At 32.2% G+C, this 27,762-nt stretch overlaps 1 protein-coding gene across 1 annotated transcript in view; it reads right to left on the bottom strand.

Moving 5' to 3' along the window:
- Positions 1-4,698: 4,698 nt before the first annotated feature.
- LOC145266998 (uncharacterized) overlaps positions 4,699-27,762 on the bottom strand; it is a 52,971-nt gene continuing 29,907 nt past the window's right edge. Inside the window, exons 4-7 of the mRNA XM_080122898.1 lie at positions 27,321-27,446; positions 16,289-16,390; positions 9,946-10,150; positions 4,699-5,019 (exon numbers count right to left, since the gene is read on the bottom strand). Of these exons, the coding sequence (XP_079979024.1) occupies positions 4,760-5,019; positions 9,946-10,150; positions 16,289-16,390; positions 27,321-27,446 (693 nt within the window). The 3' untranslated portion in view covers positions 4,699-4,759. The remainder of the gene's footprint in view (positions 5,020-9,945; positions 10,151-16,288; positions 16,391-27,320; positions 27,447-27,762) is intronic.

The raw sequence follows: 27,762 nt of genomic DNA, 5'->3' as shown, positions 1-27,762 counted from the left end.
TTGTTTTATCCTATCCTAGAGTGGATGAAACGCGGAATATTCAGTGTAGCTTAATTGCCATATATATTTTATAACTTACTATATATATATATTTTATAATATAATTTATTTGTTTTACGTAAGCATTAATATGTTGCTACACATTCATGATCATGTTTCGGTCAGACAATTACAAGTAACTAGAGACCTGTCCAAGTGATATTATTTATACAAAAGTAAAGTTTGCAATTATGAACTCTACTTTTGTTGAAGCAGCATCGCCTGAAGAGGTCTCTAGTTACTTGTAACTGGCTGACCGAATCATGCTCATGAATGTGTAGCGATATATTAATACTTATGTATAACAAATAAAAAGCATATCTTGCCCTACTTTGGTATTGAGCACTCTTGCATAAACCTCAGTAAAAAATTCATTAGTTGCTTTACCTCTGCAAAATACTGACCTGGAATAAGCCCACTATTAATTTGTTTGTAAACAAAGTTATGGTTTGAGCACTTTAAGCGACGGACGGGTGTGGATTTAATACACACCCGAGGAGAAATATTTATGGCACTGATTCGTGGCCTGATGGTTAGAACAGCCGACTGTCAACTCGACGGTTGTAGATTCGATCCATGGCTGGGGAAAGGTATATGTCTAGCCGCACTGATGAGTTGTGATACAACGAAACAGTACTGTATGTGGATGACATATATATATATATATATATATATATATATATATATATATATATATATATAAGAGTAGGTAGTAGTTTGCTTGAAGCATTGTTGGTAAAGGAATATATGGAAGTTTTAAAAGCCAAAAACAATGCGAAGAAAGACCGGAATCATGAAAGTAAAAAAAAGAAAAACAAACAAAAGTAGACGGGTATGTTTGAGTAATAATAATAATAAATTATACAATATTACATTAAAAAAAATATACATGTTTATATAACAGAAATATAAAAAAAAAAAAATAATAATATGATAAGTAAAATAAAATTACCCCCAGCTCTTTACGGCTATACTAATCACACCTTTCTGCAGTCCTGTCTCATTCTCTTCTGCCATCTTGAATATACTTTTGTTTTCTATTTTGAAAAGGGGAGGTCCCTTCTCTCCCGAAATGAATCAAAGTTCCATACCACCAACGGACTTTATATACACCGGACATACCAGCAACTTGGTCATAAAATAATTATACATTGAGGTGAGGAATGATAGATGAATAAACAGTTAGACATTTCTCTACTCAAACATACCCGTCTATTTGTTGTTTGTTTTTCGTTTCTTTACTTTAATGATTCCGGCCTTGCTTCGCATTGTTTTTGGCTTTTAAAACTTCCATATATTCATATATATATATATATATATATATATATATATATATATATATATATATAAATAATTATTACTATAATTATTTTTGAATACTTACAGACACTAGTATTTCATCCTTTTGGGAATCATCAGTGCAAGGAGTTATGATTACAGTCGGTCGGGAGATTCGAACCTAGCCACAAAGCCATCTCTGACTCCATTAGCAAGGAACAAACCTCACGGCCAACGTTAACCGTGAGAAATACAGTTGAAATTAACATTTCTATAAAGCGTAAATATCAAGACGGCAAGAGTGATCTTATGATTATCACATTATTATCTGCGCACGTGAGCTTAAGTAACCGACTTTAATTTCAACTTAGAGTGCTCAACAATAAGAACAGAGTTCTTAAAGGGGTTGACATTATATATATACATATATATATATATATATATATATATATATATATATATATATATATATATACATATATATATATATATATATATACATATATATATACATATATATATATATATATATATACATATATATATATATATATATATATATATATATATATACATATATATATATATATATATATATATATATATATATATATATATATATATATATATATATATGCGAGATAAGACACTGATAGAAATTCAGATGAAAATCCTGATAGATATTACTTGAAGTAATACTTTCAAGGAGATCCTAGCCAAAAAGGAAAAGCTCAATATTTAAGAATAGAGCAATATATAAGTTTCGTGGTTCAATTTTAAATTCTGAAAAAAACAACATATAGAGACATAGATTCGATTTAAGAATTTATTGCTTTCTCCCATGGGTCTATTTTCTGCCCACCCGGATTTATAACCCCGAATGACATTGGACTCCTTCCGATAATGGACTACCCAGGTTGTATCAACTTCTCTTTTCGTATAATTTTCTACATATAATTATCCACAACCACTCAAAAAACTATTTTCACTAATTGTGCTGAAAAGCAAAATAGTGTCCATTCGCAGCTGAACATTTTGCTAACTGCATTTCATATCCTCTGATGATATGAACCATTGTTGAAAATCCATGGATTAAGGAAATTAAAACAACCCCTTCTATATATTCCTTTGTCAAGCAATAAATTCTTAAATCGGATATATGTCTCTATATGTCGTTTTTTCAGAATTTAAAATTGAACCACAAAACTTATATATATATATATACATACATCATTACTTAACACCAACATAAATTATTTGAAAGGAAATGAAGTTGGGAAATTAGTCAAATTAGCTTTATCTACTCGTTTGTGACTTATTTGTGTTTAAAAATTAATATTCAATCAAAATGATCAGCCTTTAAAATTTACATAAATATTGATTATGAGCAAAGTGGCCATCTTTGTTTATATTTTACTAAACAAGCAAAGATGGCCTCTTTGTTCAGAATTGGTATTCACGTAAACTTTAAAGGCTGATAACTTTGATTAAATATCAATTTTTTGAGTATTTATGTTTTTTTTGTATTAAAATTTGTTAAACAAAATACGGTTATTTAGAATTTTAACCTATTGTTCTAAGGGAGGTAATTCTATTTTACTAAGAGTTTTAAGAAAAAAAAATGTTTTTTTTTCAAATTACTTTATTTTACCTAACAAAGTTTTATAACATTAATAACAAATAAAAATGTAAAATGCGATGATATTGTATTTTTTTTCTTAAAAACATTCGAGTAATTGTAAGAAAAAAAAAAGATTTTTTTTTTTTTTTAACTATTTTAATAAAATAGATTTACCTCCCTTGGAACAATCAGTTAAAATTACAAATAACATTTTTGCATGATTGATGATATTTATTGGATGAGTTTCTTCCAGGATTTTATTTTATTTTCGATTTCTGAGCGATTATCGACTGTCGATATGGATATAGCGAGACCATCACGTTTTTGGTTCTAACTCAACAGACATGACACTGTTTTCCTTTCAAAGTAAATGAATGCTTTTAAATAAGTTAAAACATAAAAAGAATATTAAAGTGGAAGACTAAGTTGTCTTGTCTTTGGTAACATTCTTTTGCTACTAAAAATAAATTCTTGGTGTTTATTTAAAATTATGCTTATTTTAAAAATAATGAAAATACAGAAAAATCTTTATAATATACATAATCATCATGGAATGAAAATATCATATTTCAAAAATCACGTAAATTGATCAAGTAGTTTTTTTTTTTTAACTAAGAAAATAAAAATTTACCATTTTTAGCGACTTAAATACTAAATTGTATCCATCATAAGGCTGATATTGATCTCGATAGTTCAAACTGAGTTATCTTCTCTTTATGATCAAAATATGGTCGACCAGAAAACACTACTTTTTGCCTGGTTATAAATTTGATTTTTTTAGTTAAAAAAATACTTGATCAATTGACATGATTTTTGGAATATGACATTTTCATTCCATGACGAGTATGTACGTCAAAGATTTTTTTTGCATTTTTTTTTTTTTAAATAAATGTAATTCTAAAAGAAGTACCAAATACTCCCTTCCAGGATTCTGCTTTTCCAACTGTACCAATATGCAGAAGTTCAAGTGTAATGTGAACAAACATCTTGCTACTCAACTCTCTTCATAATGCCCCCGCAAATTATGTCTCAGATATAAGCCCCCTACTTTAAAGTGGCACTGTACCGATTTGGGGTGAAAATTGAATTAAAAAAAGAAAAAAAAAATACTCAATTTTTTTAAATTCAAATAAGTCACAAATTGGTAGGTATAGCAATATATATATATATTTTTTTAATCATTTCTCTCAGTAATAATGATGAATACATATATATATATAGAGAGAGAGAGAGAAAGAAGGAAAGAGGGAGTAGAGAGAAAAGAGAAAACCCCAAAAGAAAAGGTAGAAAGGCTTCGTTAGTCAAAAGAGGCGGCACTTCTTTTTCTCCGCATAAACGCAATTGGAGTTGAAACAATATGCTAGGTTGGCTCAGGATGGGATTGAACCCAAGTCTCAGTCATTGAAAGGTTTTCATCCTCATTACTGGGACAACTGAAAAAGGGAAGAGGGAGATGAAAAACAAAATAGAAAGAAGAAAGAAAGATAGTAAGAAACAGAGAGAGAGTGACAAGGGAAAGAGAGAAAAAAGGAGAGGAAGGGAGAGAGAGGAAGGGAGAGAGAAAGAGAGGAAGGAAAAGAGAGAGAGAGGAAGGAAAAGAGAGAGGGGTGGTAAAAAGGGGAAGAAAGAGAGAGAGAAGGAAGAAAAGAGAAAGATTAAAAGAAAGAAGAGGAAAAAAGTAAAAACAAGTTAGAAATATAGACAGATTATATATATATATATGTATATATATATATACAGTCAGCAAAGCATGAAAGTTGTTGTTGTTACTCGTATCCTGGCCACCCTGCCAAAAAAAATTTTATATCATCATCTCCCGAATCATAAGTAGCCTTGCTCGCTAGCCCTCTTGATCAACCGATTATATTCGAGGTTGAAACAATAGAAAAGGATGTTCGGGTAAGTCTTTTCGAGTTCAAGGAGAAAGTCCGTCTCAACATTCTCGCACGAGAACAAACCGAGGAAGTGCAGTTTGTCGCATTTGTTTGACACAAAATTCACGCCTTCGTTGCTGATCTTGTTGCAAAAACTCACGTCCAGTTTCTGAAGATTGTGGCAGTGTTCACCGATTGCAGTCAAACCTATGAAAAAAAAATAATTAAAATTAAATTTTTAATTAAAAAAAAAATCATTTTCGTAAAATTTGTAACTACACTAGCAGGTCGCCCGACGTTGCCAGTAAATATGACAATTTAATTCATGCAGATTACGGATTTATGGACAATTCTCTATCAATTTTTATTATTTATTTATTTTTTTTTTTTACATGGCAGTTATCACTTATTAAGGCCCGGAAGCCACTCGGGGATAAGGGTTATTGCGTGTACAGTAATCAATGGGATAATATCGTAGTAATCTTTAGTAATGGAGATTTGATAAAGTGTCTTACTTAAGGGGGTGGTTTATCAGGAATTTGTTTATGTTGGACTTGAAGACATCCAAGTTGTGGTCAGGTGGGAAACAGGCGGACGGAACAGAGTTCCACAGGCGTGCATGTCTAAGAAAGAAGCTTTATTCATGGAATCTATATTTTGCTTTTGGCACAGATAAAGAGTAGGGAAAATTAATGACAGTGATTTCAGCTAGATGGGTGTTTATTGTGAAAGATTGGCAAGGGGAGACCAGAGATTAGAGCTCAGACGAGCACTTATATATATATATACTACCATTTCAGCCCGGCGTTGCCCGGGTGTTTGGAGGTGTATGTTAAGCAAAAAAAAAAACAGAAAAAACGGTCAATTTTTTAAAATTTGACCCCTATTATGACCCCTTAACATTTACTGTTTTGGGCTCAAATCAAGTTATTAAGTAAGATCCATGTCCAAGGAACCTATATCTAAAATTTTAAGTGTTTAGACCCAAATAGTCGGAGGAGTTTGGTAGAGTTCTCAAAGGTCAAATCGTTGAACTTTGACCCCTTAACAGCCAAATTTCTGGTCGAAAACCAATCACAAAGATTTTTCCACATCTCAGTATCCTTTATATCAAATTTTGAGTCTGTAGACTGAAAATTGACAGAGTTATTGCGTAGGGAAATGTACACAGACACACACACAAAGACACGTTCACTTTTATAGATATAATAGATATATTATATTATATATATATATATTATATATCGATTATTATATTCAAATATATTGGTTGATTGGTTGGTTGTTTTACGACATATCAACCTTTTTCAGGTTATTTAATGCCAAATCCAGTAATTCTGAAGAAAAATCTTTTAATAGAATATATTTTTTTTTTTTCAAGTCGGTTTCTATTTAACTCATAGTTGGGACCCTAACAGGTACTACCACTCTGGGTCAGAGTGGACCTGGGAGCAATGGCAATTAAGGGGTGGCTCCACACTCCCCAAAGCCCGTAAACTGGGGCCTCACCATCGGATATCGTTTAAGGTCATATCCAGGACCTATTGAAATATGTAGTTGTGAGACCAAAACTTAAAAAATATATATATGACTTGGATGCCATCAGCAAGAATCGATACCAAAACATACAACGCCTCACCATTATCTGTTAGCCTCTGGGCCATCCCCATCCATATCCAGTGTGGCCGCAGCCGAGATTGAACTTTATACACAAGTTTGTAGTGTAATTCAAATCTTGTCGGTAGCTGAATATTTGATGCTTTGTCAGGGCTATCAAGGGTATTTTTTTATTGTAACGCCATCACTAGACGGGGTGTGCCTACCATGGCTTAAGAGAGTCCCATCTCCCCTTAAGAGAAGAATAGACCATGTCAGCTTCTCAACCTGGTATTTTACCTCGTGGTACATAAAGCATTTTGCCTTCCCAAATGGTCACCCATCTGGTACTGGCCAGGCTCAACGTAGTTTAACTTCGGTGATCTGGCGAGAACCGATATGTTAATGTGATTGTGCCATATACTCATCCCCATACGCGCATATATATATGTGTGTGGGTGTGTCTTCCCCTTTAAGCACTCGGTTCTTATAGTCGAGCACTTTACGTTGAAATGCAATAAGTCAGTCACTTAAGCCCACATGCGCAGATCGTGATGTTAAAATTACATGATCACTTTCGACTTTCTTGAATGACATTTACGATTTGTATAAAATGTTAATTTTAACTATATTCTCACCAAGGTTAACATTGGCCGAGTATTTTGCTCCTTGCTAATTGGAGTCAGAGATGGATTCATGGCTGGGTTCGAATTTCCTAACTGGCAGTAATCGTGACACTCTGCATGGATAAATCTCAAAAGGATAAAATATTAGTGTCTGTAGGTATTAAAAATAATTGTAGTAATAATTATATATATATATATATATATATATATATATACCAGAAAGCCACCTCGCATTGCCCGGTCGTAAAATATGCATAAATATTATATTTTAGTTCATACAAAACTGAGACATGCGCATATGCAAATATGTTTCTATAAACATTTCACTTTTTGTAAGTAAAAAAAAAAATTCGAGCTGAGATCAAAACCAAAACCTAAAGACAGTGAGTTGAGTACGATAACCATCAGACCAGCTTGACATGATTCTGTATAAGATGTTTTTAAACTACTTATTCTTAACATAATAATCTGTAATGTGAACTATTCACGCATGCACATTCATAAAACAGTTACTAAAAAGATAAAAATCCGTTTTTATTTATTTTTAATTGTAACTCATATAGCAATTATTGGTTGAAGTTGGTTGGTTGTTTTTGTTTTACGGCATATCAACCCTTTTCAGGTTATTTAATGCCGAATCCAGTGATTTTGAAGAAAAATTTTTTAATAGAATATATTTTTTTAAGTCAATTTCTATTTAACCCATAGTTGGGACCCTAACAGGTACTACTACTCCAGGTCAGAGTGGACCTGGGAGCAATGGCAATTAAGGGGTGGCTCCACCATCGGATATAGTTTAAGGTCATATCCAGAGAACTGGTTGAAGTTGAAAAAAAAAAAATTTGTTTATATTATATCAGCTTGAAATCATCTAAATTAAACTTAAAATGTTCATTTATTGATGGCAGCTCTTTATTATAAATTTGGAATAATGACCACTGGGTGAAATAATTGAATTATACCATGTATACAATACTGCCTTAGACAGGAATTGAACTCGCGTCTTTTTTTTTTTTAGCGCAACTCATGTAGCAATTTTCTAACTAATGTTCTATTAATTATTAAAGGAAAGAAGCTTAGTCTTAGCAGCATTAAATATTATCATCCATTTATGTCCTCATTCCACTAAGGTTTCCACCATTGCCTTGGATACGTGTTCATTCGTTTTCCTCTTGTGGCTGTTCATTTCCCCTCTCTTTTGTCTTACTTCTTTTTCTCCCCCATATAAATATCCGTTACATTCTCCGTGTGTGTGTGTGTGTGACACCATCGATCCTCTACACACTAAGGTCTACATCTACATTTACTGTTGAGGTTGTGTTCGTCAGTTAATATTAACTCATTTCAATCTCCTAAAGCTCTCTCGATCTGGTCCATGCCACGACCTGCCTTCCAATGTGTCAAACTCGCACGGTCACTCACTAAACTCTCTAAAATATACTGACTGATATGTGATCTTTTGTCCACACATCTGTGTCAAAAGAAAAAAAACCATGATAAAAAAATTCAAAAGAACTCTTGTCTCAGAATGCTCATTGAGTCTTATACAACAGTAACACTGATCAAGCAATAATGTTGACATGGACTTGATCAGTAAGAGCAAATGTATCTCAGAGACAATTTCATCAGGAAGGTTATTTATGAATATCAGGAATAATAAACATCCAAGGATCGATCCCTGTGGTATTTTAACTCCCGAGTTTTATTAGCATTTTTTTTTTCTTTTAATTTATTACTTGTTCTTTGTTTTCTAACTGATGTCCTATTCTACTATTTGGAATTGTTGGTTGAAGTTGAAAAAAAAAAAAAAAATATGTCGCAAGTCACAAAAAATTATTAATTGAAGTTGTAAAAAAAAAAAAAAAAAATATGTTGCAAGTTACAAAAAATTATTAATTGAAGTTGTAAAAAAAAAAAAAAAAAACTATGTCGCAAGTCACAAAAAATTATTAATTGAAGTTGTAAAAAAAAAATATGTTGCAAGTTACAAAAAATTATTGGCTGAAGTTGAAAAAAAAAAAATATGTTGCAAGTCACAAAAAATTATTGGTTTAAGTTGAAAAAAAAAAAATACTATGTTGCAAGTCACAAAAAATTATTGGTTGAAGTTGAAAAAAAAAAAAAAATATGTTGCAAGTCACAAAAAATTATTGGTTGAAGTTGAAAAAAAAAAAAAAATATGTTGCAAGTCACAAAAAATTATTGGCTGAAGTTGAAAAAAAAAAATATGTTGCAAGTCACAAAAAATTATTGGCTGAAGTTGTAAAAAAAAAAAAAATATGTTGCAAGTCACAAAAAATTATTGGTTGAAGTTGAAAAAAAAAAAAATATGTTGCAAGTCACAAAAAATTATTGGTTGAAGTTGAAAAAAAAAAAAATATGTCGCAAGTCACAAAAAATTATTGGTTGAAGTTGTAAAAAAAAAAAAAATATGTTGCAAGTCACAAAAAATTATTGGTTGAAGTTGAAAAAAAAAAAAAAGAAAATATGTTGCAAGTCACAAAAAATTATTGGTTGAAGTTGAAAAAAATCCCCAAAAAACTATATTGCAAGTCACAAAAAATTATTGGTTGAAGTTAAAAAAAATCCCCAAAAAACTATATTGCAAGTCACAAAAATTTATTGGTTCAAGTTAAAAAAAAAAAAAAAAATATGTTGCAAGTTACAAAAAATTATTGGTTGAAGTTGTAAAAAAAAAAAAAAAAAAATTATGTTGCAAGTCACAAAAAATTATTAATTGAAGTTGTAAAAAAAAAAAAAAAATATGTTGCAAGTCACAAAAAATTATTGGTTGAAGTTGAAAAAAATCCCCAAAAAACTATATTGCAAGTCACAAAAAATTATTGGTTGAAGTTAAAAAAAAAAAAATACTATGTTGCAAGTCACAAAAAATAAGTGCAAAATGTTTTACCTTGATCAGTGATGCTGCATCGGATGCACTTAAGCACCTTCAAGTTACGTGCATAACGTGCAACTGTTGCAATGCAGTCATCATCCACACATTTATTGAAGCACAGAGAGAGCGTCTGTAGTTTCGTGCAGTTTTTCGCAATTTCTTTGGCCGCCTTCGATGACATGTTCACTGAATTCAGATAGATGTGCTTCAAGTTGGAAAGCTGGAAAAACAACAACAAAAAAATTATAAATAAAAACATTAGTTTAGATATTTTGTAAATACAAAAAATAGTTACATAATGTTGCGATCTCATGTGTGCTCCCTGGCTCAACAATCGCCGATCTCAATGCTATCTCCGTGGATTTCTTTTCTTTTATCTCCTAACCCACCCACTTTTGTTTTAACTTTTTTCCCCAAAAAATACTTGGAAAAAAAAAAAAAAACTATCTCTAATCCAAATACCTTTAAAAAGTAAGTGGGATTTAAAAAAAAAAAAAAAGTTCTTTTCCAATTTTCCTTTTTAAAAAAAATTAAATTATCACATTTTTAAACAATCAAACTTGTAAAAAAAAAAAAAAAAAAAAAATGAAAAACTTGTTCCTTTGAACCTTTTCTTGAAAACATTTGCTTAAAATTATTTATTTAACAAAAAAAAAAAAACTCTTATAAAACCTTTTCTTCAAACAGTAAATAAAAATTAAATTAGGTTTTTCACACAGTAAATAAAAATTAAATTAGGTTTTTTACACAGTAAATAAAAATTAAATTAGGTTTTTTACACAGTAAATAAAAATTAAATTAGGTTTTTTACACAGTAAATAAAAATTAAATTAGGTTTTTTACACAGTAAATAAAAATTAAATTAGGTTTTTTACACAGTAAATAAAAATTAAATTAGGTTTTTCAAACAGTAAATAAAAATTAAATTATGTTTTTTACACAGTAAATAAAAATTAAATTATGTTTTTTACACAGTAAATAAAAATTAAATTAGGTTTTTTACACAGTAAATAAAAATTAAATTAGGTTTTTTACACAGTAAATAAAAATTAAATTAGGTTTTTCAAACAGTAAATAAAAATTAAATTATGTTTTTTACACAGTAAATAAAAATTAAATTATGTTTTTTTACACAGTAAATAAAAATTAAATTATGTTTTTTTACACAGTAAATAAAAATTAAATTAGGTTTTTTACACAGTAAATAAAAATTAAATTAGGTTTTTTACACAGTAAATAAAAATTAAATTAGGTTTTTTACACAGTAAATAAAAATTAAATTATGTTTTTTACACAGTAAATAAAAATTAAATTAGGTTTTTTACATAGTAAATAAAAATTAAATTAGGTTTTTTACACAGTAAATAAAAATTAAATTAGGTTTTTCTTCTTTTTTAATGTTTTTGCATTTAACATTTTACTATTTTCTCTTATGTAGCGTTGTTATGATTTCCTCGGCAACACTCAACAAAATCCGGCTGTTGATGTCATGTTCCGGGGAAAGCAGAGCAAACCCCGAGTTACATCTGGTTCAAAGGATGCACTCATACCATAATATGTGTTTTTTTTTTTTTTGTTTTTTTTACAAAGGCATCACCACATTATCAAGGCCCAGAGGCCACTCAAGGATAAGGGTTAAAGAGTGTACAGTAGAAGTTGGTCAATTTAGTAATCATTAGTAATGAAAATTTGGTAAATTTAATAACTTATATGGAACGGCTCATCAAGAACTTATTTACTTTAGACTTGAACAAAACCATATTGTAGTCAGCCGGAAAGCAGGAAAACGGAAGACAATTCCACAGGCGTGCACTTCTAAGAAAGAAGCTTTGTTCATGGAATCTACGTTTAGGTTTAGGCACAGATAAAGAGTGGGGGAAATTATTGATAGTGTTTACAGCTAGACGAGTGTTTCTTGTGAAAGTTTGGCGAGGGGGGACCATAGATTTGAGTTTGTTTTTTTTTGTTTGCTTGTCTCCTACTTCTCCATCTCTTGCTGAAATGAATGACACACCACAATCTCTCTTGACTCTGAAACAAAATACTGCCCAAGCAAGTAAATTCACTGTCTTTTATGCCACATGAGGTTAGCACATATGCAAATAAATACGAGCCTTGCTTTGCTTAGGTGCAGGGTGTTGTATTGTCTATTTATAAAGGATTCAGTGTTTGATTATCTTATCAGAGTTAATGTTGTTGTGTGTGTGTGATCGTCTAGTGGTCTTTCTATTATATATGTTCATATGCTGTTAAGTGTGAATATGTGTGTGACATGTCATGTATTTTCAACATACCATTTCGTTGGTCCATCTGGAAATTCTCGTCCTGGGAGGGAGACTGGTACCTGTTTTCGGGGACGAAGATTTATTTCACTCCAAGACAAGAAATTGGTTCTATAGTTTTTTTTTTACCTTCCAGTTTGATCGCAGAAGATTGGAAAGTGAATTTGGCCCGTGTTGTTTCTTTTTCTAGGTCTTATTTCTACCACGTCAGCGTTTGTCCCCCCCCCCAGCGAAGGAGAGGAGACAACAGCGAAGCCATCCGCTCTCGTCCAAGTCCCAACCAAATCTCCTCGATTCAGCTAACCTGATCACATGACTCACACGCAATCAAATCAGCTGATCTTGACTTCCGGTCAACGTGTCTACACTATAACTCACACATCTCCCTCTCTCTCTCTCTCTCTCTCTATCCATTCTCTAACACAGGGCAAATTTCTGCATTGGTTGGCATGAGGTTCGCCTCGTCATGCATTGTCTACAGCTGTTATGTCGTACATTAACAGAGACTCATATTGGGGACTTATGTAATACAGACATAATGATAGTGATGATGAGGGGGAGAAGACATTTGTATATTACTGTTCTTTTAACAAATATTAGAGGAGAGGGGGATATGATGCACAATTCTTAACAGAGGAGCGGAGATACATAATCTTTGAAGGGTTACATAATGTTCATTATAAGATGATAAACACATTATCTTTTCCGTTCGTGAAGGATGTGACACAAGACAACAGTTACAAAACACAATAATGATTGCTTTATTCATCTGATCGACCGGTCGATGACGTCAGGAATTCAAATTTGGATCTACATAGTCTAAATGTCCTCCCTTCGCTTTGAAGGTAAAATTCTCAGGTTAAGGTGCTATTTGTCATGGATATAGGGGACTGATGCTCCTTGTTTCCCCGACTGTACATACCTGTAGAAATTTAAATGTAATGTGAACAAACTTCATGCTGCACAAGTCCCCACTTAGAATGCCATTATTAGTATGGCCCTAATTTACAGTAACCAATGACATTTCAGTGACTGTGCTCAGTTAGGGTGAACATAAAGAAAAAGAAAATGTTTTCAAATAGAGAAAAAAAAAAAAAAAATTCATATAAGGGGAGATAACTTGTAATTTTAATGTCAAGTTAAAATAGTTATTTCCCTTATATTTTATGAACCTAATTATTTCTGTTTAAGCTGAAGTTGTAATTGTCAAATTTTGTTGTGTGGACATGCTACAGCCCTTTCTGGATTTTTTTTTTTTTTTTAGCAAAAAAGGATCAAGTTATATTAAATAATCGTCCAATAATACTGTATAAAATTTTCCTAAAAAAAAAAAAAAAAAAAAAAAAAACTTTGTGCCAGACCTTGTTAAACGTCAAGCAATACCATCCTAGATTCATCTGCCTTATCTAGTGTATGGTATTTTATTTACCTCCTCTCGAGGGGTTAGGTACAAGGTCAGATGTTTTAAAAAACCAGCTTAGTAGGATTAGTATGCTCTAGCCTAAAAATGGCTGAGCAACCCTGTCCGAATTTTCCAATAGGGTCTTTTAGACGATTAGCAATGAATTAACTTATTTTCAAAGGTAAAGTCTGGGAGGTTGAACCTCCTAGAACTGCACAGAATTATATCTCAGCCCTACAGTGCAAAGTCAGAAGAAACCACAATGGGCTACCCTCTGTTGAACTGATCCACAAGGATGTACTTCTGATACACAAGAGAAAAACCAATGTGCAAACATCTAAAGCAATCGCAGGAACCTTAGCAAACAATTTCCAGTTTATAGTGTAATCGAGCCGTAAATGGATGGCAACATTCAATGCTGCTTAGCTTTTTTCCTTTACCAATTACAATGAAATCCTACTTGAGAGCTCTTCCTTCAAACTTCTCAACTTAACATTCACAGGCAACATGAACTGGAACAAATATATATATATATATATATATATATATATATATATATATATATATATATATAGTGAATAAATGAAAAAAGACTATATTCCAATATTCACGAGCTTGACCATCTTATAATTTAAGGGCGTAATAGATTCACTGATTGATATAATAATTAAGTGATTGATTTTGCGCTACGACACAGATACTGTCAAGAATTGTAAAAGTCAACTGAATTAAAGGAATAAATTATAAGATGGTCAACATCATAAATATTGGAATATAGTCTTTTGTCATTTATTCACTATATTGCTCTGTAATTACATTGAGCTTCTTAAATAAGGATTGGTATATATTATAAGAAAATATATTTCTACAGATACAGATACACACACACACACACACACACACACACACACAAAGTGTCTTCAATAAGTTTTCAGACTTTTTTTCGTACAGGCATTTAAAATTGTCACAGACTCTTGAAAATTCACTATGTTATTGTTATACATTTTATGAAATGATTGACCAATTTCCAGTTCAAATGAACAGCTACAGCAGAAATTGGAATGCACCCTACTAAAGCCTGATTGTCACAGCTGGTGAATTTCAAAAATGCAATCTGAACGTGAGGACACTTTAGAAGAACGATATGCAATAAAATTCTGTTTGAAACTTGGAAAAAAAATGTCACAAAAATACGTATTGAATGCTTCAGACTGCTTTTGGGACATCTTGCATGCATCGAGCATCAGTTTCTGAATGGCATAAGAGATTCAATGAAGGCAGAAAATCTGTGAGAGATGATAAGAGGTGTGGGAGGAGTAAGGAAGTCAAAACACCAGAGTCGATTCGCCAAATAAAGAATTTCATGATAAATGATAATGGATAAAGCCCGTCGTGTGTCTTCAGAGACACGTGCACAGTTTGATGTCAGTGTGGTAACTGTAAATATAATTATTTGCGAGGATCTGAAGATGTGGAAGATTTGCGCATAGTTTGTCTTAAGGATGCTCAGAGAAGATCAGACTATTTGACCAAGGCAACATGAATTGGAACGAATACATTGCAGACATTGCCAAGGCTGCTGCAAAGAAGGTGGATTCCCTCTACCGCTCTAGAAAATTACACACATCAGAGAGTATTGTATATTTTTACAATTCCACCATTCATCCATGCATGGAGTATTGTCGCCACATCTGGGCTGGTGCATCTACTATTAGTCTGTCACTCTTAGACAGGGTCCAAAAAAATGAGTCTCCAATCTAATAGGTCCCACACTATTAACCAAGCTCCAATCACTGTCCCATCACTGTATTGTTGCATACTATGCATATTTTACAAATACCGATGGCATTTAAACCTCCTCGATGTAAATAGCAAAATCCCGCCCCTTCACTGTAGAGATCATTAGATGCTGGAAAGCCTTCTACTCTAGTATTTTCTTACCTTGGGCTGCTATACATTGGAATTCCTTCCCTGTTTCCTTGACTGTACTAACATGCAGAAGTTTAAATATAATGTGAACAGACACTTTGCTGCTCAACTCCCCACAACCCGGTGTTAGACATAATCCCAAATAGTAGCCCATTACGTCCAAATGGCAATATGTTTTGTCTCGAGCGAAAAAAAATAATCATGTTGATACACCGGTTCCCGCTGGATCACCGAAGTTAAGCAATGTTGAGCCTGCTCAGTACTAAATGGGTGACCATTTGGGACTTCCAGGTGCTGTATGTGCTCTCCGCTTATCTCAGCATTTTTTCCAGTCATCCTGGTCTTCTCCTTGTTACTGGACTCAAACAGTGTCGATTCAAGAGAGGTGTGGTTAGGGATTGCGTGACCCTTGCCTCACAATTACATGTGCAACTGCTCCTACAGGGGTATCATTTGTCTTTCTAGACTGAACGGAGGCATCGAGCGAAAAAAAAGTTAAGAAAAAGTTGGGAAGAAAGACAAAAAAAAAAGTCAACATAAGAACTTCCTGTCTGTGGAACACTGTTTTGTAGGTCTGCTTTCCAGCTGACTACAACATAGTCATTTTCAAGTACAATGTGAACAAGTTCTTAATCAAACTCATTAACTCTTATTCTAGAGTTGGGTCAGGCTTTGATAAGTGGTGATCCCTTTGTTATAAAAAAAAAAAAAAAAAAAAAAAAAAAGGTAATTTATTTGGTCTTACCTTTGACAAGTACATCAAGTGACGGTCGGTAAGGGGACAGTTGGAGATGTTGATATTTTCGAGTTGGGTGCATTTCTGAAATAATTCGGCCAAAGCATCAACCTGAAAGGCGGGACAAAAACCGATTAAAATTAATCTGGGCAGAAATTTTTTTTTTATGTATTTGTATTTATAATCAAACTCCTTACTTCAACGCGTAGGCTGCCCGGCGTTGTCTGATTGTAGAATACGCTTAAATGCGATATCTTAATTCATGCAAATTTTGTATTTATCATTATAGAATAATTCTCTGTTGATTATTATATTGTACCGATTATATAGCGGTGATTTCAAAAGTTAAAAAATGACTTGGGTGCCATCAGCTAAAATCAAAACCAAAACATAACTTTCCAGTCTTATTCGGTACGATCTGGACTATGCTCTCACGTATACAAAAACTCAAAAAATTATGTTGTAAAAAAGGTGTAAATTTCTATTTGTGTATGTATAGAAGAGCACTTTAAGTCGACTTACAGAGAGAAATAAGACTATGTTTAAAATCAAATAAATAATTTTAACCTTATAAAATTGCTTTTTTTAATGGAAACTAACGGGACCTGTGGAAATTCCATAGGGGAATAATTCATATCTAATATACTGATGTTGGCATTCTGTAGATGTTCAATGTAAATGGAGGCGCTCTGATATTATAGTAGCTCTTTTGTTAAAACTGCAAAAGTATTTATCTAAGCAAGCAGAGATGCCCAGCGTAGCCCGATCGTAAAGTATGTTTAAATATGATATTTTAATTCTTGCAGATTTCATATATATTATTATAGGGTTAATGTTCTATCGATTTTTATATATTATAAAGTTGCGATTTCAAAAATAAAAAAAATATATCTATGACTTGAGTGCATCAGCTTGAATCGAAACCAAAGCTAAAAATTAATATATATATATATATATATATATATATAAAAGGCAAAATGTGTGTGATCATTTCGTGTATGTCTTCAAAAGGCTTCTTTCGCACGCGCTCCTGGGGTCGTTACTATAGTTTAAAACTGTGTATATAGGTCCTATATCATAATATCTAAGAATTAGGAAAGCGCGTAACATATAGATTTATTTACGTCAATTTTTACAAAATTATTGTTATTTTGGCTTCTCGCGTGTTGATTGGGCTTTTTAGTATAAATAAAATGTAACTAAACTCAAACGGACGTGTTCGCGGCAATGCGCCGGGAACAGACATTTACGCTGCGTGACTTCTATTTGACCTTAATTAGGTCAAATGGAAGCAGCAAAGTTAACTTTTATTACGCACGCCTGTTTTTATAGTTATAGTTAGATGAATAAATTCAAACACATCTATGCTGTATGTCGTGGTGGCCCAATGGTAACATCGCACGTTTTTTTTTTCACACATTAATTTCCAACTCAAGGGTACGGGTTCGATCCTCATATACTCACCTATCAAAACATTTTTTTTTATTATTTCCCCCCCCCACCGGAGTTTAGATTTACCTCAAGACACCCGGGCATCGCCGGGTACCCCCGCCAGTATATATATAACTTGCGTTCCTTCAGCTATAATTTAAACCGAAACCAAAATTTATGAAGAATTCTTGGTAAAATTATTACAAAAAATACAAGTCCATAATTAAATGACAGTCACTCAGATGTAAACGTGACACAAAATTAAAAAAAAAAATTACACACGCTATCCTATTAATGTACGGATAAGTATTCAAAGGGAAATAACTCTACTTTTTAAAATCGATTATTTCCCTTGGATTTATAAATAACACGCTATATACTATTAATATGTAGATTACAATTTTTGTACTTTCATTTTCATTCGAAAGTAGCACTAATTTTTTTATTTTTAAATCTATTAAGGGTAGTGACTAAATCCACAATATATTGTAGTTTACATTGCACTGTAGAGAACCTACGGTTAATTTTATAAAATTAATTTTATATAATGTCTTGAATTTAAGTTTAACATGTAAAAGTCTTGATGTTAGGTTTTAGTTAAAATTGGAATTGATTATCGATACTTATCGCAGGAATTCCGATAGAAACCTTATGTAAAAACACTCCCAGACACAAAATATGGTGCTTCTACATTATCAGAACGAAAATCGAAACATTGAATTTCAATTAAAATCAATGGTATCTACGAAATTGCCATGTTGAAACTACTGCAGTATTACATAAAACATGTACTTTCACGATTTCACGATCCACTGCGACATCATTACTTTGGGTGAAATGTAACAGAACAGACTGTAGTTACCTACCTTGTTTATTCTGTTTATTATTTAAGTATAACTTGCAATTTTTCTTCAAAAATTATTTTCATTAATAATTTTCTACTTTACTGTTTTTTGTAATTTTAGATATGCTACTAAATTCGACAAGACCACTGATTTTAATTTTCGTTCTTATTCCAAATAAGAGGGAATTGGATAAAGGTTATATTATTTAAACAAGTGGAAGGTAAAAGTATAGTAATAATAATGATGCGATATTAAATTGACATCGATAAAAAAACAAAGAATCCATAAATCTAACATTAAAACAGGTTTAAGAAAATACTTCTTTAAAATTTGTGAGAAAAATATATGCTAGAAATATTGGAGTTAAAAAAAATTTAATGCAGACATTATTTCTAGTTTTTAAGAATTTAATTTTGGAAAAGGGCATAACATTATTAGAGATTGTCAACTAAAAATCAATCAAGGGGAGAGAACTCAAATTTATCAAAGGGAAACAAAGAACTATAAGGCTTGATGGACGAATTAGTATGTAGCGTAGTTTACACACATAGACCCAACACGTTGTAACAGAATACGTCGCAAGGAACATAGGACAAGTAATAATTCTACTCCCTTTTTTTTTTTTTTGTAACAACATTTATTTCCAGATAATTTCCTGAATAGAACCATGATCATGTTCCTTCTCTCTAACCTCTTTCTTCTCGAACATCATTTCAAACGTGATGAACGTCATCATCAGTTCGTGTCCACACACTTCTTTTATTTTTCTTCACATACGACTCAACATTTGCATACACATGTCTGCACTCCTTTTTTTTTTAACAACGACATTTATTTCTAGGTACTTTCCCGAATAAACCGTGATCGTGCTCCGTCTCTCCGTTCTCTCGAATGTCATTCTGAACGTGCTCACGTTCTTTTTCATAATCTTTTTCTTACGTTGACATTATTTCACATTTGCATAACGTGTCTGCACTTTGTTGCATATATATGTGTGTGTGTGTGTGTGTGCTTAGATCACTAACTGACATTAAAAGCATTTAATAAGAACAAATGTTTAAATTCAACTGTATCTCTCATGGTTGACGGTTCTTGCTAATGAAGCCAGACATGACTTCTGTTGCCAGGGTTTCAATCTCTCAACTGGCGTTAATCGTGCACTGATAATTCCCTAAAGGATGAAACACTAGTGTCTGTAGGTATTTAATAATTACAATAATATATATATATAAAATTATAAAATATATATGCCAATTAAGCTACACTAAATATTCCGCGTTTCATCCACTCTAGGTTTCTTCAGGCTTATGCATAAGCTTGAAGAAGCCTAGAGTGGATGAAACGTGGAATATTCAGTGTAGCTTAATTGCCATATATATTTCATAAATTACTAACTAGCTCTACCTACGTATTGAGCACTTTTGAAGTAAATACTTAAAGTTTATGCATAAATTTATACTTTTGTATATTAATTTTATGCGATTAAATGAAGTAATCATATATATATATATATATATATATATATATATATATATATATATATATATATATAAATAAAATGCTAGGACTAGTTTTAGCCCATTGAAGACAGGAAAAAATTATAGCCCGTTGATTTAAAACAAGTACTTTATGACAAATTGATGGTTGAATTTGGTTAAATTTGTGCTCATTTTTGCATTAAATAATAATCCCTATTAATCCCTATCAGTTCTTAGCCGTGCATCGAACGGATACCACAATACATAATTTGCTAAACCTTATCATAACAAATGTAGATACAAAATTTCAGCCAGATCGTCCCAGTAGTTTATGAGAAAAAGTGGAATGGACAGACAAAGATAAATATACACAAAGATAATAAAGTATTCAGAGTAATATTAGAGATAATCTCATATATAAACAGCTATATGTCTGCCTGTCTGTTCCCATATTTTCAAACTCTATCTCTTCTAAAACTAAAAGTCACAAATCGGTTTATATGCATGCCACGCTGGTATAGCAGTAACGTCACCAGCTTTGAATGCTGTAGATTTGGTTTCGATTCTAGCTGATGGCGCTCAAATACTTTTTTTTTTTTTTAAAATCATGACTCTACAATAATATATATGAAATCTGAACAAATTAAAATAGCATATTTAAGTATATTTTACGCCCGGGCAAAGCCGGGGGCCCCACCCAATCTAGTAAGAGATAAATAGATATTTATGGTTTAACACTGCATACCAACATATGTAAATAAAAATATAAGACGATAATGGTGTGCTTAGCAACCAAAAACAATACAAAAAATTAATTATCCCGCTTTTAAGTTTTGAAGTGTGAAATTCGGTGAATATGTTAAGTAAAATAATTTAAGTTAAGCAAAACAAAAAAAAATTTTTTTTTAATATTGATACGAAAAAAGCCATTTTAAAATCTTTGATAAATAGATTAACAATTTTTTTTTAGCGAGCAGAATAATGCATGACCATTATTAAACAGGGCATGCTTTGAAGAATCGATACAAAAAAAAAAAAATCGATAAATATTGTGCCCTTTGTGTTAAAAATAGCATCATTTTTTTGATCCCGTTTGAAAACGTTTGCCGCCTTTCGACTACGGTGGACCAAACGCGCTGAAATAATTTTTTTTTTATTCTGCTTTAAATTGCCCCTCCCCCATTTTGGGGAGCCTGGCCCCCACACACATACACATTAAAAACCAAACTCATACAAATGGTCACCCATCTGGTACTGGCCAGCCTCAGCGTTAATAATACATTGAAATTTTCGTTACATGAAAAATAAGTTTTTTTGGCCTGTTTGGTCTTCCATAGTTTGCTTTTTATCAAATACAAATGTAAACAGTGTCGATATAGACTCTAGATCGACGTGAAGTAACTGGTTGCCTATATGAATAAGTGGAATTATTTGAAATCCAGGTACTTATATTATAATATTTTTGCATATTCTCATAGAAAATCATCCTACATCTTAGTTAGACAACAAATAAATAAATTAATTATTTCAAAAATCTTTTTTAAAAAATATTTATCTACGTTTTTTGTTCAAGACAAAAAATGTCCATTGTTAACTTTTTGGGAAAATTTAACATTTAAAATTGAATTAAAAATAGTAGAAAAAGTTTTACATTATTCTGTTTTCTATATGATAAAATTCAGGGTTTTATCTTTCTGGAAAAAAAAAAGTTACTCAGAAATAATAGATTTTAATAAATGTAATTTCGTTTTAAAAAACAACAACAACTTGATTTTTCAGCCATTTTTACCTAGACTTAACCGAATCAAAGGGTTATTTATGCCATTTTTTTGTCGCTTTATTTCGTTTTGTAGTTGATTAAAAAACCTGGAATGGAATTTTAATGTTCATTTTCGTTCTATGCTTTCTACTGGATGAAACGCACCATGGACCTAACCGAATCAAAGGGTGATTTATGCCATTTTTCTTTTCTTTTCGCTGTTTTTTTTTTTTTTTTTTTTTTGTCTTTGTCTTTCCGAACATGTTCATTTTTTTCCCTGATTTTTGCTTTTTGTTTTTTCGATTTCTTTTTTGGTTTTGGTTTCGCCTATTTTTTAAAGTTTAACATCGTTTTTTTTTTTTTTTTAAATATTTAAACAGGGTTATTACTTCGTTTATTCTTTACTTTACCCCCCCCCCATCCCAATACACACACCTCCAAACAACCGAGCAACACCGAGTACCCCCGCTAGTATGTAATATATCGATGTTGGCATTCTGTAGATGTTCAGGTTAAATGGAGATGCTCTAATATTATTGTAGTTCTTTTGTTAAAACTGCAAAAGTATTTATCTAAGCTAGCACGAACGCCCTGCAAAGCCCGGTCGTAAAGTACGCTTACATATGATATTTTAAATCTTGCAGATTTTGTATATATTATTATAGAGTTAACGTTCTAGCGATTTTTATATGTTATAAAGTTGCAATTTCAAAAATAAAAACAATATATCCATATGATTTGGGTTCATTAGCTTGAATCGAAACTAAAATAAAAACTTATGAAAAAAAAAAAATATATATATATATATATATATAACTGGAGTTTCTTCAGCCATGATCAAAACCAAAACCAAAACTTATGGAGAATTCTTGGTAAAATTATTTATGACAAGAAATAGAACATAACAATTAAACAACCCGGATGTAAGCATGGCACACAAAAGAACACACACACTATCATATTTTTATATATCGATAATAATTACTGAGAAGACTTTTCTTGTGATTTGATTTTTTTATTTTTTTTTGAAAGAGAGAAATTTCAAACCTTTTTCGATAATGCATATTGAATGTGTTTTATTTTGTACTTGGGAAAATTCTGATTTAAAAAATTTTCTGGGACCTTTTCTCTTTCTAATTTTATTTTTGCATCAATAGACAAATAATTTTATTTTTTCATTCACAGAGATGGGTAAAAAGCATTTAATTGACTCCAGAAAAAATTGCCAACAAAGCGCTCCAATGGAAAAGAAAGAAAATATAATTCAAATCGAGAAAAAGACTCAAAAGACTTCCTTGATTCTCTCGATTTAACTACCATACAACTATGTAACAAAACAAGCTATTTATCAACCAAATCAGAGATCGCACTAACCAACAGGAAATATCGTCAATAATTTGTAAATGATATCTAGGAGAAAACTGCCAACCAAGTGCTCCTCCTGATAGAAGTAGAAGATCAAAAATAAAATGGAAGCAGATAATCAAGAAAGATTTGATTGCAACAGCAACTGGATGGTCGCTGTGGATCGGGCTTACATACTGTGGTGGAACGATAAAGTTGTCGCCCTAAAGAAAACAACACTACAGCTTTATTTTTAAACTTTTATTGAAAAAATCAATTCAGGTAACTTGATTATGTAGTATGACTAACATTTAATGCAGCCACCTTCAGCCTCAATCACCACCATGATACATGCCCAGAACTGGGAGCATGTCTTTTCCACAAGTACAAACAGGAGCTTGGCAAATACTCTGTGGATGCTGGCAATCAGGCTGGCTTTGGTGTTGTGGGAGGTCATGTTAGTGATGTTCTCGACATTTAACTAAACGAAGTAGTCCGGCAGGTTCAGGTTGGGAGAGGAGGGAGGGGCAGTGAGAGAAGGGTACAAAGTCAGAGCATTCTTTCTGAAGCTAAGCCTGGGTCTTTTTGGACTTATGGGCTGGTGCCAGGGTCTGCCAGCGACCAACTGATTGCACCAGAGGGTCACCACACTCTTCAGCACATCCAGGTATACTTTGGCATTGACTTTCAAACTGACTTTAAAGATGTGAGGTGGCATGATGTGGCCCTCGCTTAAAACATTACCAAAGACTATAACTGTGGCCGAAAACTTTGTTTTCATCACCCTGGACATGTTCCTGATATTTGTGGCAATCCAGTGAGATATTTTGAGGATGTTGGCAATGGTCCTGTTGTCATAACTTGAATCGGTAAAGAGCATGAGTTGTTAAGCGGTGCATATTCGATCTCGCTTGTACAACATTGTGTCACTTTCAGACATGATAGAAGGCTCCTATCGCTCTTGGGATTTGTACACAACTGGCCAACTAGTAGTTAGTCTGCAACAAAAAAAAAACAAAACAGTTTTTATCAAACAGAAATGGAATCATGTCATCTTTTCTAGGATGACAATTTTATCATTCCACCCTGTATATTATATACTTTAACTAGCTTATGTATCGCAAGGCGCAGGATCTCGTAAGTGTAAGTCAACATGAAGCAAAAACAAAAGACAACAAAGAACATTCTTCATCTTTGAATTCTTCAAACTACTGTTCTCATCTTGAGCGTTATTTTCTCAACATTTCAGTCGGTGTAACCTTCAACTTTCTTTAGGTGCGTCTTTTAGGAATCTTTCTGTTCAATCCTCAACGCAAGTAACACTCAAAATATAATCGTGGATTACTTAGAACTTGATAGATGAAGAGGATTGGTTGGTTGGTTGTTTTTGTTTTGCAGCATATCAACTTTTTTCAGGTTATTTAATGCCGAATCTAGTTATTTTGAGGAACGATTTTTAATGGAGTATATTTTTTTTTTAAAGTCAGATTCTATTTAACCCATAGTTGGGACCCCTAACAGGTACTACCACTCCGGGTCAGAGTGGACCTGGGAGCAATGGCAATTAAAGGGTGGCTCAACACTCTCCAAGGCCTGTAAGGTGGGGCCTCATCATTGGATATAGTTTTAGGTCATATCCAGGACCAGATGAAGAGGAAGACCAAAAATGAACGAAGCAGATAAGAGGGAAATGGAGGAACACAGATTGGAAATGTTAAAATGTTTTTATAATATAACTAATACGACTGCACCAACATGAAAATAAATTGTGCTCTTATTGGATAAATAGGCATCAATTTTTCCAATTCCGATACCCCCCAAATCTTCGATTTTTCTGATTCCTGATTCGTCCCAACACTAATATATATATATATATATATATATACACAGGGTGTCCATAAAGTTCGTGTGCACTTTAAAAAATTTATAACTTTATTTATACTTGCGATAGAAATAATCTGTAAAAAATGTTATAAAGTTTCATGTATCTAGTTTTAAGTATAGTTCCTATTTACAATGCCTCCCCACGGGACAGAGTTAGACACCAGGGTCGTTTTTTAATGTGGAGAAAAGGAACAAAAATAAAAATTGTCTCAGTCGTGAAGGATTTCTCCTCCACTGACAGAGAACAAGAAATTGAAGTGTAGATCTGAAGAACAGATACTACACTTTTATCTTGACCCGAAGGTCAGGAGACGTCAAACTAGTTTTAAGTATAGTTATTGAATAATTTTTCACCCCAAAATCCGTAACAATTTTTAGATAAGTAAAAAATAAGTAAAAAATATTTTCTTTTGTTTTTCAGAATCAATTTGATCCCATGGCTTCAATTGAGGAAAAAGTAAACTGTGTCCTTTGGTTGGCTGAATTGAAATCTACTATTGCTGTACAAAGAAAATTCAGAATAAAAAAAAAGCGCCTCATAGGAACACCATTCTTAAATGGATGAAAAAATTTAAAGAGACAGGCTCTTTCCATGATAAACCACGTGGAAAGTTAAATAAAATTTCAATAAAAGCTTAAAAAAACATAGATTTACTTCTTTCAAATCCATTTTACAGATTATTTCTATTGTAAATACAAACAAAGTTATAAATTTTTTAAAGTGCACACGGACTTTATGGACACCCTGTATATATATCTATGTGTATATATATATATATATATATATATATATGTATTTTTATGCTCTTTATGTAAATATAATATCTTGCTACAATGTGCAGACCATTTTGATTATTATTGATCTCATCAGGCAAGAAAAAAAATTGAAAATTAATAAAAAGTTCTTCAACTTTTTATTAATTTTAGAGGAGGAAGATAGAGTGAAACAACGTTCTTTAAAATGATATATAAAGTAAAGGTATTATAAAGAAAACTTATTTGAAAATACATCATTTGAAATCAAAATTAAAAATCCCGCAAAAACTTTCTTGTCAACCTAATAATTCTACCTAACTGTGATCTCTGAACGTATATACAATGCATGGGACAAAGTAGGTGAGATTTAGGAGGTAGCCCTTGATATATCTGAAGCCTTTGACAGGGTTCGATATAAAGGTGTTCTCATGAAAATATGGTATCATTGGATAAATACTTAATATAATCAGATCCTTCTTAAACAAGATAAAAATCCAAGTTGTCATCAATGGTCGTACGTCAAAACAACATGATATGAATGTGGATGTGCCTAAAGGGTCGATTCTTGGACCTTTATTATTCCTGATATTCATAAATGACCTTCTTGATAAAATGGTCTTCGAGATGGATATATTTGCTAATAGCACTACGCCTTATAACAGACACGAGTGGAAAAACGAATGAACACATATCTAAGACAATGGTTGTGTTAAAATGTTTTTGATTATAATGGAGGATATGACTACCAACATTTGGACGATTTTATTTATAACTACGCGTTAGGACAATCAACCAATGAGAAGCTGCCAACCTTGCTATTAAAATATTGAATTTTGAATGCAAGTCAGTCTCCGTCTTGACACGACTGAACCACTGCTAATCAAGACTACATTGATCCTTCGCTGCCTTTTTTGTTATTAAGAATTACTCAACACTCGAGATTGTGACTGCATTGATGCCCCCCCCCCCGCTAAACTTTAAATAAAAACACTTGACTGTTAAATGTTTTTGCTATAATTGGAGGGTATGATTCCCAGAATTTGGATGATCTTATTTATAACCATGCGTTAGGATAATCAACCAATGAGAAGTCACCAACCTCTTTATAAAAATATCGAATTTTGGATTCAAGTCAGTCCAGTGTCAGTCTCCGTCTTTACACGACTGGATCTACTGCCGCTATTTTCTAGAAAATTACTCAACACTTGAGATTGTGACTGCATTGATTCTTTGCCGATTGGATCTACTGCTGCCATCTTTGTTTGACAGAATGGCTCAACACTTAACAGGAAACGATGGTATACTTTAACAGTTTCATGCATCGCAAGATGCAGGAGTTCCCTTAGTCTTCAGAATGTTAGACACAAAGTCATGTATGGCTTTGATGAAAGTGTGAACAAACTAGATTCGGATTCGGCAAACGTAGATTTTCAGTCTCTGTTGTTAACCACTTAGTCACCATTACGGTAGCTTGAGCAGATGCGTGGAAAAACGTAATTTGAAAAAAATAATCTTTTGAGGATATGAAAAGTGGCATTACTTACGGCTTCACAATGTGAAATGTTGAGCAGCTTGAGATGAGGACAATGTTCGGCCAAAGTGAGAACAGCTTCGGAATTCAACTGCGAACTTACACTGACATGCGTCAACTTGGGGCAATTAATGAAAATCTAAAAAAAAAGCAAAAAAAAAAAAGCAAAGATTTAATTAAACGTTAAAACTGGAAAAATTAAAAAGAGCACTTTTTAAGTTATACAAATTCATTGGCACTTCTGCAGTTTATGAACCATGCTCTTTTTTTAGATAGGATTTTCAAGTTAAAATTAATTTGTTTAAGACTCAGCTTGTGTCTTTTCAATAGAAATCGTGTCCCTTTCTTTCTGAGATTTTCATGGATGACACCATTCGTGATGAAGAATTGATTTTGAAATGTTCTTAGTCTTGATTTTTTTTTTTTTTTTTTTTGGAGATGAGGTTTTATGATTT

The sequence above is a fragment of the Euprymna scolopes genome, chromosome 42 (assembly GCF_053919585.1).
Source record: "Euprymna scolopes isolate OS-2025 chromosome 42, ASM5391958v1, whole genome shotgun sequence".
NCBI classification, from domain to species: domain Eukaryota; kingdom Metazoa; phylum Mollusca; class Cephalopoda; order Sepiida; family Sepiolidae; genus Euprymna; species Euprymna scolopes.
Note: the sequence above shows the minus strand (reverse complement) of the source record. Positions and strands in the feature narration are given on the sequence as shown.